This window comes from Crotalus tigris, unplaced genomic scaffold, assembly GCF_016545835.1.
Source record: "Crotalus tigris isolate CLP2741 ecotype Arizona unplaced genomic scaffold, ASM1654583v1 scf7180000018413.2111637, whole genome shotgun sequence".
NCBI classification, from domain to species: domain Eukaryota; kingdom Metazoa; phylum Chordata; class Lepidosauria; order Squamata; family Viperidae; genus Crotalus; species Crotalus tigris.
Window position 1 is genome coordinate 885,734 of NW_024096990.1, and position 16,123 is coordinate 901,856.

Genomic DNA, 16,123 nt, shown 5'->3' on the forward strand with positions numbered 1-16,123 from the left:
ATGGGAGTGCTTGTATGTTCCCAGAAAGCTAACTGTATGAGATCCTCTTTTTCCTTTGTGTTTTGGCTTAGCATAAGACAGGGAAAGCTGTCAGTCAGTCATGGTTGCTAGCACCCCCAGCCAATTTGGCCTCTGTGATTGATGGGAATTGTAATCTGAAGAGTACCTGCTTGAGATACAGGTAGTTAAATCTGCATTCAGAATCAAAGCAACTAAATTAACAAGCCACTTTTTAAGAATGTGCAAATAGCAATGGCTGCTGATGTAGGGGTGAGCAGAGATTATGTCTATTAAAATTATAGCAGGCAGGAGAGTGAGAGAATAGTGTTAATAATACCAGTCCTTCAGATAAAATTGGAGCAATTTTATTCAGGGCTGCAGTAGTGAAAATTGCACCCCTCCAATCAGCCTGCTGGGTTGCTGATAATTATCAACACCTCCCTGTAGCTGTAATTTTGGATTTGGGGGAAGGAAAAAAAAAAGCAGACATGTTAAATGCAAAAATCAATTTAGTATTGCGTCTGGTCGTCTGGGGTGAGTAGATTCAAAGAGCAATGTTGCTTGCCTCAGTGTTGATGTTGGGCAGACGGGCCACCAGGAAACCCTCTTGTGAAGATCAAGCCATCATCGTGTTTTGATCTTCACAGTCTTCCGAAAAGCAGAAGTCAAAGAGCTTTGATTCAGTGAACAAACTCAAGAGATATTGTTGAGACGCTAGAAAGAGTACAGAGAAGAGCAACAAAGATGATTAGGGGACTGGAGGCTAAAACATATAAGGAACGGTTGCTAGAATTGGGTATGTCTAGTTTAACGAAGAGAAGGACAAGGGGGGACAGGATAGCAGTGTTCCAATATCTCAGGGGCTGCCATAAAGAAAAGGGAATTAAGCTATTTTCCGAAGCACCTGAAGGCAGGACAAGAAGCAACGGGTGGAAACTAATCAAGGAGAGAAGCAACCTAGAACTAAGGAGAAACTTCCTGACAGTGAGAACAATTAATCAGTGGAACAGCCTGCCTCCAGAAGCAGTAAATGCTCCAACACTGGAAGTTTTTAAGAAGAGACTGGACAGCCATTTGTCCGAAATGGTGTAGGGTTTCCTGCCTGAGCAGGGGGTTGGACTAGATGACCTCCAAGGTCCCTTCCAACTTTATTACTATTACTATTACTAATAATGTTTATTTTGGTGGCAGAAGCTTTCACGTTCTGACTGAACGTGCTCAGGGTCAAGTGGGCAAGCCTTGAAGCCAGACCACAAGGCTGAAGTCTAGCTTGTAGGCAAGGTTGGCGTAACCTCCTTTTTTTTTTTGCCAATCAGGCCTATTGAGACTGGAGGAATTAGTGCGACAGTTCCTGATCTCCAAGGAAACTCTTTCGATCCGGATGTTGGATGACACCAACGATCCCACGCCGCTGCTGAAGGAGATCCGAGACGACAAAATCTCCACCATTATTATCGACGCCAATGCTTCCATCTCTTACCTCATCCTGAAGAAGGTGAGAGAGGATGCCAGGGCCGAACTGGGGCAGGAACACAAAAGTTTTGGAGTTTGGCCATCAAGGGCGGAGTAAGCAACTTAATTTACACTGGAATGTTCTATTCGATGGATCTTGAGTCTCTCAGCATTACGTGCCTGGTGTTACGAGGACTCTCTCCTGGGAAGGTGACATGGCTCCTGACCATGCTTTGTGTACCTTTGGGAAGTCATAATGAACCCAAAGGCTAATTGCGTACCTTGATTAAGAATGGGTGAAGATCTCTCCTTGTTTCTCCCCAAGTTATTGGGCGATTGTGAAGCCCCCTTGGAATATTTATTTAGTTGATTTCGATCTTACGGTCATTACCTCATAACTAACTCAAGGTGTCAAACTTACCTAATTCTCTTTTCTCCACCTATTTTCCCCACAACAATCCTACGAGGTGGGTTGGACTGAGAGAGATAGAGGGACTGGCCCTAAATCACCCAGCTGGGTTTTTTTTTTCATGCTTAAGGCAGCACTAGAATTCACAGTCTCCTGGTAATTGGCCCAAAGTCATCCAGGCGGCTCTCATTCCTAAGGCGGGACTAGAACTCACAGTTTCCAGGTGATAGAGCCAAAGTCACCCAGCCAGTTTTCATGCTTAAGGCAGGACTAGAATTCACAGTCTCCTGGTTTCTAGCCGACTGTCTTAACCCCTAGACCAGGGGTGGGCAATTATGGCCCCTTTATGACCGGTGGTCTTCAATTCCCAGAATCCCTGGCTCAGGAATTCTGGGAGTTGAAGTCTACAGCCTTGCCTGGGTTGCACTGAGTGAAGAGGAATTGTCTTGGGCTGCATATAAAATATATAATATAGTTAATGTATATTTATTTATTTATTTATTTATTTATTTATTTATGAGACTTATATACCGCTTTAAGTGCAAGCACTCTCTAAGCGGTGTACACCAGTAAGCAATGTATATATATATTTACATGGCCCCCAACAATCTGGGTCCTCATTTTACCTACCCCGGAAGGATGGAAGGCTGAGTCAACCTTGAGCCGGTGAGATTTGAACCGCTGATCTGCTGAACACAGTCAGCTAAAGTGGTCTGCAGTACTGCACTCTAACTGCTGCGCCACCTCGGCTCATATAGATAACACACTTCCTAAATTTTTAAATATTTTTATTATATTATTAGTTCTTCAGGATTGCATGTGGCCCATGGGCCGCAGGTTGGACACACCTGGTATAAACCTTAGTAGGACCAAAGTTTCAATATTTTTATACCTATTTGAGATTCACCTGAAGGGCATAAAACTCTTATTCACCTGGCTATGTTTAAAACAGCTGGAACGGAGTGTAAGTCAGGACACACCAGTCCAGCAGTTTGTGATCTGGCTGGTTTTAGAACCCACTAATCATTCATATCAAATTTCTCAGCACATTTTCTGGTGTCCTCAGAAAGCCTAGCATGTTGTCAAGCAATGGAGATGTTCTCGTTGTTAATTCTGGCGCATTGCCTTTTTCTCCAGGCTTCAGAGTTGGGGATGACATCTGCCTTCTACAAATACATCCTGACAACCATGGTTAGTATCTTGACCAAGCGGAGCTTGTGAACAGAATCTCTATTGTGGGTATTTGTTGTTGTTGTTAACTGCGAAGTCGTGTCCGACCCATCGCGACCCCATGGACAACGTTCCTCCAGGTCTTCCTGTCCTCTACCATCTTCTGGAGTCCATTGAAGCTCACGCCTCCTGCTTCAGTGACTCCATCCAGCCATCTCATTCTCTGTCGTCCCCTTCTTCTATTGCCCTCCATCTTTCCCAGCATCAGGCCCTTCTCCAGGGAGTCCTTCCTTCTCATTAGGTGGCCAAAGTATTTGAGTTTCCACTTCAGGATCTGGCCTTCTAAAGAGCAGTCGGGGTTGATCTCTTCTAGGACTGACCAGTTGGATTGTCTTGCAGTCCAAGGGACTCGCAGGAGTCTTCTCCAGCACCACAGTTCAAAGGCCTCCATTCTTTGGCGCTCAGCCTTTCTTATGGTCCAACTTTCACAGCCATACATTGCAACTGGGAAAACCATGGCCTGGACTATACGCACTTTTGTTGGCAGGGTGATGTCTCTGCTTTTTAGCATGCTGTCTAGATTTGCCATAGCAAATCTATATTGTATATAGGTATACAATCCTATAATGATCACATTTTTGACTCCTCAAAAGAGCTAGGATTCATGGTTTCTATGCAGAAGAGTCCTGGCTGGTTTGGTCTCATTATTAAGTACACTATTCTTACCATTGCTTTTTTTCTAACAAAAAAAAAAAAAAAAAGGTGCCGGAACTCACACACATCATAAAGCCCACTTTGCCTACCCTACAAGGATCCATCCAAAAAAGGTGCTGGAACTCCGTTCTGGGCGTTCTATGAGAAAAAAGCCCTGATTCTTACATTTGGCTAAGACTAGCCCTGATTCCAGGTTCAACAACAGCCCTTTTTCATTCTGTGGCTAAGAATTGCCATAGTTTAGCAAAGCTTCCATTGCTTAGTTCAAAGCTTCTCAACCGTGGCAGCTTTAAGACATGTGGACTTCAACTCCCAGAATTCCCCAGCCAGCCTGCAACTTTAAGATGCTAAAGGTTGAGAAACACTGACTTAGGTGACAGCTCCCACAATTCCTGGCCAGTCCAATGAACAAACCAGAATGCTGGGAATTGTTACCCCAATCCATCTGGAGCAGAATTTCTCAATCACGGCAACTTTAAGATATCAAAATTCTGTATGCTGGCTGGGGAATTCTGGAGCTGTAGTCTGCACGTCTTAAAGCTACCAAGATTTACGCTAACACTGGCTTAATGTAAAAAAAAAAAAAAAAAGCTAGGTAGCTATAGCAGTACGTCTTCCCTCTTCAAACTTCAATATCAGATTGCTTCCTATGGGGTAGGGTCTCTTAAAAAAAAATTCTTGATTGATGCTTATTTTTCACTGCTTCCTCAATATTAAGAGAGTGCGTTGCCCATATTAAATTTCAAGAGTATATAGGTTGTACCTTCGAGCAACTCCTTAAAGCAGCTGCCTCTTTTTCTAGACTCTTCCCAGGAAAAGACACAGCTGCTTTAAGGAGTTGCAGACTGATGCTCTGTTTGTGCCCAGTGTGTTCCTAAGCATCTTTGGGAATTGCATCTGAAGGGCTGTGCGACTCTACTTAGCATTGCAAAACGACAACTCTAAAAGGTTTCCAAGACTCATTGCTTCAGGGCAGTGTGTCAGAGGAGAATGTATACGCTCCGGGCGGCTTGCAGCTAAGGCTGTTAAGCAGACTGGAACAACCAGCCTGAATTATAATGTGTGGTCAAAACACAGATGCAGTGTAGGAGGGATGCTGTACTGCTTAAATAACTCTAATTTATTTAAATAAAACCTAATTTCCAATCTAATCAGCAAAACAGAGAAATGTAAATTCCTTTTATATATCTATATCTATATTTATATCTATATCTATATTTATATATCTATTATATATCTCTCTCTATACCTACCTACCTACCTACCTACCTACCTACCTACCTACCTACCTACCTATCTATCTATCTATCTAGTCTGTATTTATTCTTTTTCTCCCCTGGATATCTCAGATTTGTGCGCCTTTTCCAAAGTCAGCTTAAAAAAAAACCCCTGAAAACCAAAATACGACCAAGTAATCTTTTAGATTTATCTCATATGTGTTACATTTCAGGGGTAGAGATTTGGCTTTTTAAATCTGTATCAAAAGATAGCAATAGCCTGTTAATAGAATTCAATTACATTTATGACTATATACAGTTGCATTAATTTATGTCTCTCTCTCTCTCTCTTTATGTATGTGTCTACCATGTGTTTCTCAATCTTGACAACTTGAAGATGTGTGGATTCTGGGAGTTGAAGTCCACACATCATCAAGTTGTCACGATTGAGAAACACTGGATTAATATTATGTTCGGAAAGACAGTTAATGCTTTTTGATGAGTGGATGAGTGTTACAGATTAATAAACCACGCTGTCCCTTCCTTGCAGTGTCTTTATAGCAGATTGGACCCTCTGCTTCTCTTTGAGGGCCAAAGCTAAAAATGATGCCGCCGAGATGTCAGGCTTTAATCCCTCCAAATGCTTTATGATGACATCATCCTCGTGTGGATTAAATTAACAGGCAGCAAATATGACCCATCGTGGCAGTTCAACAATGATTATTACGCTGATGGGGCACCCACCCTCCAGAAAGATGGGTGGGCAGGTTGAAGAAACGTGTGGGAGGGTGACAGAAGCTATGCCTGATTTAACTTAGGCTTATATTTAAATCCAATTGCAGTTAAATAAAATATATATCTAATTTAATTACTCCCATACTTAAGGAATGGATCTTGGGTTTTATATCTCCTTAAGTCTGGAGAAAGCATGTCATTTATATATATAACATGACCCTCTCTCCTTTGGGCAGCCCCTCAAATACCGGAACACTACTATCGTGTCTCCCTTGTTTCTTCTTTTCTTTAGACTAGGCCAGGGGTAGGCAACCTGGGCTCTTTTATGACTCGTGGACTTCAACTCTCAGAATTCCTGAGCCAGCATCCTCTCCCTTTCCCCTCAACATGGCTGGCTCAGGAATTCTGGGAGTTGAAGTCCACAAGTCATGAAGGGGCCAAGGTTACCTGCCCCTGCCCAAATGCCTGAATTTTGATCACGTGGCTGTGAGGAAAAATATTTAAATATTTAAACCAGGCGTCTTCAAACTTGGCTCTTTTATGACTCGTGGACTTCAACTCCCAGAATTCCTGAGCCAGCATGGCTCAGCTTGGAAACCTCTCCCTTTCCCCTCAGCACGGCTGGCTCAGGAATTCTGGGAGTTGAAGTCCACGAGTCATAAAAGAGCCAAGGTTGAGAAATACAGGCCTAGACCAGGGGTAGGCAACCTTGGCTCTTTTATGACTCAAGGACTTCAACTTCGAGAATTCCTGAGCCAGCCATGCTGAGGGGAAAGGGAGAGGTTTCCAAGCTGAGCCATGCTGGCTCAGGAATTCTGGGAGTTGAAGTCCACGAGTCATAAAAGAGCCAAGGTTGCCTACCCCTGGACTAGCCAAACCCAAGTCCCGCAGCCATTCTTTGTATGTTTTAGTCTCCAGGCCTTTGGTCATCTTAGTTGCTCTTCTTTGATTTTTTTCCCAAACTCTCAACATCTGTTTTGTAGAATGGTTCCTATAGTAATGTTCCTATATTCCCCCGAATGCCTATGTGGTCAGGATGTGTCGGTCTGAGACACTTCCACTTGCCAGGTGATAAATCATAGATGAGTTTAATTTGATATCAAGACGGGATGCCATTGAGGTAATATAAAATCAGAGTCTTCCATTTGTTCTGATTACATCTTCACCAAATTTCTTAGCCACTGATGGATGTGTTTTTCAGGTAAGGGGGGGACACTGATTTATCTTTATTTTAGGCAATTTATCGCCTTCTCACCCTGGAGGGATGCCAGATGCTTTATTGGCTTGATTGTTTTACAATCATTTTGCCTTTGTGATCCTTCCTTCCTTCCTTCCTTCCTGGAGCGATCCCAACGAATCAGGGATTGTGAAATAAACATACCGCTACGTTGGGATCAGAATTTCTGTTCTGTTCTGTTCATACAATCTTCTTTGCCATAGTTGTTAAGTGAATCATGCAGGCATTAAGCGAATCTGGCTTCCCACGTTGACTTTGCTTTTCAGAGGTCAGCTGGGATGATCACAAATGGCAATCACATGACCCTGGGATCCTGCAACCGTTGTGCATACATAGCAGTTGCCAAGCAGCTGAATTTTGATCATGGAACGGTGGTCCTCATATGTGTGAGGACTAGTCGTAATCCATGTTTTTCAGTGTTCACTTTTTTTTAACAGTCTCTAAACAAAGAGTTTAAGTCGAGGATTACATGTAATGGCATCTTAGCGCCGATCTCTAGGTCATCTAGAGATAGACAGCATCACCACCAGATGGATCCGTAGCTGGCTGACCAGCCGTACTCAGCAATTGGACCTCAATGGAACTGCAACTACATGGAGGGAAGTGGGTAGTGGGGTGCCCCAGGGCTCTGTTCTAGGCCCAGTGCTCTTCAACATCTTTATCAACGATTTGGACGAGGGGATAGATGGGGAACTCATCAAATTTGCAGACAACATCAAGCTGGCAGGAATAGCCAACACTCCAGAAGATAGTCTTAAGATACAGAAAGATCTGGACAGACTTGAACACTGGGCACTGTCTAACAAAATGAAATTCAGTGGTGAAAAAAGCAAGTTTCTACATTTAGGCAAGAAAAACCAAATGCACAGATATAGTATAGGGGGTACCTTGCTCAATAGTAGTAACTGTGAGAGGGACCTCGGAGTCCTAGTGGACAATCACCTAAATATGAGCCAGCAGTGTGCTGCAGCTGCCAAAAAGGCCAACTCAGTGCTAGGCTGCATTAACAGAGGGATAGAATCAAGATCACATGAAGTGTTAATACCACTTTACAATGCCTTGGTAAGACCACATTTGAAATATTGCATCCAGTTTTGGTCACCGCGCTGTAAAAAAGATGTTGAGACTCTAGAAAGAGTACAGAGAAGAGCAACAAAGATGATTAGGGACTGGAGGCTAAAGCATATAAGGAACGGCTGCTGGAATTGGGTATGTCTAGTTCAATGAAGAGAAGGACGAGGGGAGAACATGATAGCAGTGTTCCAGTATCTCAGGGGCTGCCCCAAAGAAGAGGGAGTCAAGCTATTTTCCAAAGTGCCTGAAGGCAGGACAAGAAGCAACGGGTGGAAACTAACCGAGGAGAGAAGCAACCTAGAACTAAGGAGAATCTTTCTGACAGTTAGAACAATTAACCAGTGGAACAACCTGCCTCCAGAAACGGTGAATGCTCCAACACTGGAAGTTTTTAAGAAGAGACTGGACAGCCATTTGTCCGAAATGGTATAGGGTTTCCTGCCTGAGCAGGGGGATGGACTAGATGACCTCCAAAGTCCCTTCCAACTTTACTACTACTACTACTACTACTACTACTATTATTATTATTATCATCATCTTCCATGTTTCTCTTTCCTATTCCTTTGAAGTCTCCCTCTTTTATAGCATTTTTCCAGGCTGATCTCCGTTGACTTTTCGAATGTATGTTAAAGAGAAAGGACCCACTAACACTTTCACAATCCTTCCAGGACTTTCCAATCTTGCACTTGGATGGAATCGTGGATGAACATTCCAACGTCCTGGGCTTCTCCATGTTCAACACCAGCCACCCTTTCTACCTGGAATTTGTCCGCAGCCTCAACATGTCATGGCGGGAGAACTGTGAACTCAATCTTTACCCAGGACCGGCAGTAAGTGTGACAATCCAGCATGGGGAAGGAGAGAGGACAATACGTGTGCATGAGTGGGAAAGATTTTCTAGCTAAATAAGGACCGCGGGATTTGAAAAGACGGTGCACCTCTTCTTACAAAGGGCGCGACAGAATAGCAACCAGACAGTCATCATAACCTTTTGGGGTTCCTCTACATCAGGGGTCCTCAGACTTGGCCACTTTAAGATTTGTGGACTTCAGCTCCCAGAATTCCCCAGCCAGCAGGGCTGGCTGGGGAATCCTGGGAGTTGAAGTCCACAAGTCTTAAAGTGGCCAAGTTTGAGGATCCCTGCTCTACATCGAGGGTCTCCAACTTGGCAACTTTAAGACTTGTGGACTTCAGCTTCCTTATCTTCAACAACCAGTTGAGGAATTCTGTGAGTTGAAGTCCACAAGTCTTAAAAGTTGCCAAGTTTGGAAACTCCTACATATTTGGCATGATTGGAGAGGGTAAATGAATATCCATCATCCTTCTCTTTGGAGAATTATGACCTTCAGAAGCTTTAGAAAGGAATGTCTGCAGATCTGTGATGGGTTTGTCAACGATTGTCATTTGCTGGTAACAAGAACCCACTTTTCGGAATGTCTGTTTGGGAGCCTAACCTCAATTCTACAGAAAGGACAATAGGATCTTTAGCCTCAACCTTCCCTAACTCTGTTTTCAATTTCTTCCTATATGGAAATCAACCGAGCCTCTGATATTATTAAATAAACTTGGCAAGCAATTAAAAAGCCTGTAAAAAAGTTGTCTCTGACTTGCCTTGATCCGAAGTTAGAGTTAGCTTTGCTCAGCCCATCATATGTCATAATTTGTAGCTCGTTAAGGGGAAGAGAAAGACAAGCAAAGTCTTCTTAACTGCTAAAACAATGACTGCTGTCTTGAAGATGGAAATTAATATGACATTGTAAATAAGCAAGGTTTATTTGCACGGCTGTTCATTGAAAGAGACTTCCCCACCTTATGCTTTTCAGATATCTTTGATGGGTGTTCATTTTTGACATTGGCTGAAATTCTGAGTTGGAAATATGTCTGGCCGTTTTAACATCTGAAGAATGTTGGGTTGAAGAAAGGTGAAGTTAGGAATCTATGTAGTTAGGAATCTATGTCTTTTCAACGGTCTTCAGTTCTCCTCAGCACATCTGAAGGAAGGATGTTGGGTTGAGGAAGAATGGATTGTTGGGTTGAGAAAAGATAGATTATTGAGTTGAGGAACAATGATGTTGGCTTGAGGAAGGATGGAGTATTGGGTTGAGGAATAAAGGATGTTGGGTTGAAGAACACAGCTGAAGTCAACCAGGAAGGCATAGATGCTTAACTGCCTAGATTCCTAACTACTTCCAACTAAAATTATTTCTGTTCAGCTGAGCTTCAGGATAAACACTCCTCCACTGTTGCCTTCGAGAAATTGTTCAAGATCAGGTTGACTTCATCCTGGTGGAGCACATCCACGCTTACTATCTGACTCACCCAACCCACCTCTGCAGCTGCACAGATGTTTTAGTGTGGTAGTCAAAGCAAGAATAGCTTTGGAAGAACAGGGTAGCAAGGAAGTGCCCCTGTCTGTGCCCCTCCCTCTGCCGAATGCCATAATTAGCAACAGCCAAATTATTTTTGTTCCCCTCCAGTTATCAGCAGCCCTCATGTTTGACGCAGTACATGTGGTTGTGAGTGCCGTGCGGGAATTGAACCGTAGCCAGGAGATTGGGGTTAAGCCCCTGGCTTGCACATCAGCTAACATCTGGCAACATGGAACCAGTTTGATGAACTATCTGCGCATGGTGAGACCCTGCTGCTCCTAGAACGACAGTTCCCTCCTCCCTTTTTGAAAAAGCAAAACAAACCATGGAAATATGTGACATGATTGTGTAAGCGTTGATGGCTGTCTTGTTCGATTTGCCCAAACAAAGGTCAGATGTTCTCAGCTGGAGCAAATACGCCAATTGCTCGGAGGTCCCCTTAAGAGACATCTGGCCACTGACTTTTCTGCCCTTGCAACAATGAATGGCAAATTTATTCAACGGAGTGGATGTGCACAATTCGATCACCAGAGATAAAACTATCCAAATTTAGCATTTTGGGTGAATCTAGCTGCCGATTGTGTTAACTATATTGTCCAAACGCGACCATACAGTTGTATTGGCAAGGGGGAAAAAAAAACCCTCTAAGGCTATTTTATTACCACATTTCTGTGGCACAATTTAGGACAGGGGTCTCCAAACTTGACCACTTTAAGACTTGTGGACTTCATCTCCCAGAAATCTTCAACCACCCATTCCTCAGAGAATTTCCTAGGTCACATTTCCTAGATCACTGGCTAGGAAATGGCCACTTTAAGACTTGTGGACTTCGACTCCCAGAATTCCTCAGCCAGCCAGATTATCCCATGTCCTAGGTCAGTGGTCTCCGAACGTGGGCATTTGAAGACTTGTAGACTGGCTGAGGAATTCTGGGAGTTGAAGTCCACAAGTCTGAAAGTGCCCATGTCTGGAGAACACTGAGGTAGGACAGGGGTAGGCAACCTTGGCTCTTTTATGACTCGTGGACTTCAACTCCCAGAATTCCTGAGCCAGCATGGCTCAGCTTGGAAACCTCTCCCTTTCCCCTCAGCATGGCTGGCTCATGAATTCTGGGAATTGAAGTCCATGAGTCACAAAAGAGCCAAGGATGCCTACCCCTAGGGCTAGGCCTGTATTTCTCAACCTTGGCCACTGGAGATGGGTGGACTTCAACTCCCAGAATTCCTGAGCCAGCATGGGGGAACTATGGCCCCCTCATGACTCGTGGACTTCAACTCCCAGAATTCCTGAGCCAGCATGGGGGAACTATGGCCCCCTCATGACTCGTGGACTTCAACTCCCAGAATTCCTGAGCCAGCATGGCTCAACATGGAAACCTCTCCCTTTCCCTTCAGCATGGCTGGCTCAGGAATTCTGGGAGTTGAAGTCCACAAGTCTGAAAGTGCCCATGTCTGGAGAACACTGAGGTAGGACAGGGGTAGGCAACCTTGGCTCTTTTATGACTCGTGGACTTCAACTCCCAGAATTCCTGAGCCAGCATGGCTCAGCTTGGAAACCTCTCCCTTTCCCCTCAGCATGGCTGGCTCAGGAATTCTGGGAGTTGAAGTCCATGAGTCACAAAAGAGCCAAGGATGCCTACCCCTAGGGCTAGGCCTGTATTTCTCAACCTTGGCCACTGGAGATGGGTGGACTTCAACTCCCAGAATTCCTGAGCCAGCATGGGGGAACTATGGCCCCTTCATGACTCGTGGACTTCAACTCCCAGAATTCCTGAGCCAGCATGGGGGAACTATGGCCCCCTCATGACTCGTGGACTTCAACTCCCAGAATTCCTGAGCCAGCATGGCTCAACATGGAAACCTCTCCCTTTCCCTTCAGCATGGCTGGCTCAGGAATTCTGGGAGTTGAAGTCCACAAGTCTGAAAGTGCCCATGTCTGGAGAACACTGAGGTAGGACAGGGGTAGGCAACCTTGGCTCTTTTATGACTCGTGGACTTCAACTCCCAGAATTCCTGAGCCAGCATGGCTCAACATGGAAACCTCTCCCTTTCCCCTCAGCATGGCTGGCTCAGGAATCCTGGGAGTTGAAGTCCACAAGTCATAAAGAGCTAAGGTTGCCTACCTAGGACACGGGATAGTCCCTTTCCTTATTTGGGAGATGAAAGGATCCGGAGTTCTTCCTTCTCAAGCTAATTATAACTTGTGAACCAGTTTGGGCCCTGCCTCACTCCCATTCTCCTGTGTTCTTCTCTCTGTCTTCTTCGATTTGCACCCCATTCCTCTGTCTCTCCATCCCTGGCTAGGTAGAGTATGACGGGCTGACGGGACACGTGGAATTCAACAGCAAGGGTCAAAGAACTAATTATACCCTGAGAATTCTGGAAAAAAGTCGACACGGACACCGGGAGGTAAGACGATTAGAGCTTGAGCTTAGGGCGCTCTTGTTTTTGCAAAGGAGATCACAGGTGGCCCTCGACTTAAGAACCATTTGTTTTGTGACTGTTTAAAGTCACAACGGCACTAACCAAAGTGATTGTAAGGGACCATCTCAGCTAACTACCCAAGAAAGCAAAACTCTTGAAACAGGCATTGTCTCAAAAGGAAGCTTTTATTAGGGGTCGGTGACAGTAAGGAAGTCAAGGCGAGATCTGGGGAAAAACCCGTGCAAACAGTGTAGTTAAGCTAGCAGTAGTCCTCCTCCCACCAAAGTCATAATGTCCATTTGTAATCCAGCCGATCCACAGGTGGCACAATGAGCAGGTAACTGGCACAGTTGGCGCGCATAATAATAATAATAATAATAATAATAATAATAATAATAATAATAATAATAAAAACATCTGGCTGACTGTGCGATGATCAATAATAATAATAATAAGTAGTAGTAGTAGTTGTTGGAAGGGACCTTGGTAGTAGTAGTAGTAGTAGTAGTAGTTGTTGGAAGGGACCTTGGAAGTCATCTAGTCCAATCCCCTGCTCAGGCAGGAGACTCTATACCAGTGGTTCTCAACCTATGGGTCGGGACCCCATTTGGGGTCGAATGACCATTTCACGGGGGTCGCCAAACCATGCTGTCCACCATTTTTTCCTTTTTCCTACTCCCTCTTATTGGTGGCCACACCCACTTAGGGGTCACCACAACATGGGAAACTGTATTATGGGGTCACGGCATTAGAAAGGTTGAGAATCACTGCTCTATACCATTGGCTGTCCAGTCTCTTCTTAAAAACTTCCAGTGTTGGAGCATTCACCGCTTCTGGAGGCAGGTTGTTCCATTGGTTAACAACCTGCCTCCAGAAGCGGTGAATGCTCCAATGGTTCTAACTGTCAGGAAGTTTCTCCTTAGTTCTAGGTTGCTTCTCTCCTTGATCAGTTTCCATCCGTTGCTTCTCATCCTGCCTTCAGGCGCCTTGGAGAATAGCTTGGCTCCCTCTTCTTTGGGGCAGCCCCTGAGATATTGGAACACTGCTATCATGTCCCCCCTCATCCTTCTCTTTGTTAAACTAGACATACCCAATTCCAGCAACTGTTCCTTATATGTTTTAGCCTCCAGTCTCCTGATTATCTTTGTTGCTCTTCTCTGTACTCTTTCTAGAGTCTCAACATCTCAAGGTCTTCTCCAGCTTTCGTTTCTCTGTAACCGTCTCCCCGATAAGGGAGACACATTCCTTTCTCAAGTGGATAGAGGTGGAAGAAGAAAGCAGAAAGCGAAAGTCACCCCAAGTGAAAGCACATATCCTCCCCCCCCCAGTTAAATGGCAGGCCCCAAAGCAAAGCACAAGAATATATATATGAAAGGGAGACAATAAGGATTTAGGGATCTGACAGTGATCATTTTTCATACTTAACGACTGTTGCAGCATCCCCAGGGTCAGGTGATCAAAATTCGGAGGCTTGGCAACTGACTCAGATTTATGACGGTTGCAGCGTCCCTGGGGATCACGTGATCCCCTTTTGTGACCGTCTGACAAGCCAAGTCAATGGAGAAGCTAGATTCATTTAGCAACTGGGTTACATACTTAACTGCTGTGATTCACTTTCTGACCACAGCTATGGCAAGAAAGGTTGTAAAACGGGGTCAGAGTCAATGTTGGGTTTGATTGTGGTCATAAGTCCAAGACTATCTGTATGCAGGATAAATCTAGCAAGAACCTATAACCCTGGCTTCTGTCTCGACAGATTGGGGTGTGGTACTCGAACAAAACGCTTGCAATGAATGCCACAACGTTGGATATCAATGCCTCAGAGAGCCTTGCCAACAAGACCCTGGTGGTCACCACCATCTTGGTAAGTGCCTTCCTTGCTTTACTCTTTAGTGACATTTCTCCATCTTTTTAAAAGCAGGGTTTAAATAGCTGTGTAGATCAAAGCTCCCCAACCTTTTGGGCACCAGGGACCAGTTCCTTGGAGAGAGGTTTTTCTGCGGACCGGAAGATGCGTGTTTTTGTGTGCTGCCTGCATCCCACGGATGGGACTTTGCTTGTTTGTGTGGACCGGTTGCTGGCATGCTGCGGCCCAGTACTGGTCCACAGACTGGGGGTTGGGGACCCCTGGTGTAGATGACTCGGTGAAAGTCAGCCATGGATGCGAAAGATAACTGAGCCCCTGGAGATGTAAACACAAGAGAGTTTTAGCTTGTTTAACTCTTCATGTGGAAAAGTGAGGCTCCCACAGCAAAAAAATGGTCTGTTCTCTTTTAGTTCTCTCCTTGATTAATTTCCATCTGTTGCTTCCTCTCCTGCTTTGGAAAATAGATTGATCCCCTCTTCTTTATGGCAACCCCTGAGATATTGGAACGCTGCTATCCTGTCACCCCTGGTCCTTCTTTTCATTAAACTAGATATACCCAATTCATGCAACCGTTCTTCGTTTATGTTTTCGCCTCCAGCCCCCTAAACATCTTTGTTGCTCTTCTCGGCACTCTTCCTAGAGCAGTGGTTCTCAACCTTTTTAATGCCGCGATCCCCCAACCGGTTGTAAGTCGAGGACTACTCAACCGGTCGTAAGTCAAGGACTACTCAACTGGTGCAGAACCGTTTGCAGAATGGGACTTTTGGCGGGCTCAGCAGGGCAGAGACAGCCTGGACAATTCCTATTGGCTTTTGAAAGCCAATAGAATTAGACTCTATTCAAGAGAATCTATTGTATTGGCTTTCAAAAGCCAATAGAATAAAAGGGAGTAGCACAGCTAAGGAAAAGGGGGAAAAAAATGGCGGACTGTGTTGTTTGGTGACCACCGTGAAATGGTCATTCGACCCCAAATGGGGTCCTGACTCACAGGTTGAGAACCACTGCTCTAGAGTCTCAACATCTTTTTTACATCGTGACATACTTCATTCCTCCAAATAGTTTGCAGTAGTTCTTCACTTCCAAAGAAATAGTTGAAACTGCTGCTTGAAACGGTCAAACTCTTCCGGCTCATCTTAGGTTAAAAATGGGATGGTGGTTGTGATGGGCAAACAATAATTAATGTCTGGCGTGCGCTTCCCAACAATGGACTGATGACAAACATGCTTCAGTTGAGGAGGGGAAAAAAAAGAATCAAGCAAATTAGTGAAGAGCTGTGATTGTGACTGTGATTTTCATGCACAAAAGAGGCGCGGGTCCTTCTGCATAGGAATGGGCACAGGGAAACAAAAGGCGCAGATTGTTGGGTTGTTATGATGTGGAGGGGTGCGGCCGATTCCTCTAAAACATTCATCAGAATATTGAGGACAGAATAGAGACAGAGAATCAGGCGCTCTTG

General features: G+C 44.6%; 1 protein-coding gene across 3 annotated transcripts in view; it reads left to right on the forward strand.

The window, feature by feature from the left end:
- Positions 1–16,123, forward strand: part of GRIK5 (glutamate ionotropic receptor kainate type subunit 5) — a 68,960-nt gene that overhangs the window by 33,112 nt on the left and 19,725 nt on the right. For all 3 annotated transcript variants that reach the window (XM_039352169.1, XM_039352171.1, XM_039352170.1), the window contains exons 6-11: positions 1,317–1,495; positions 2,999–3,052; positions 8,677–8,838; positions 10,486–10,638; positions 12,681–12,785; positions 14,557–14,664. In XM_039352169.1, the coding sequence (XP_039208103.1) occupies positions 1,317–1,495; positions 2,999–3,052; positions 8,677–8,838; positions 10,486–10,638; positions 12,681–12,785; positions 14,557–14,664 (761 nt within the window). The remainder of the gene's footprint in view (positions 1–1,316; positions 1,496–2,998; positions 3,053–8,676; positions 8,839–10,485; positions 10,639–12,680; positions 12,786–14,556; positions 14,665–16,123) is intronic.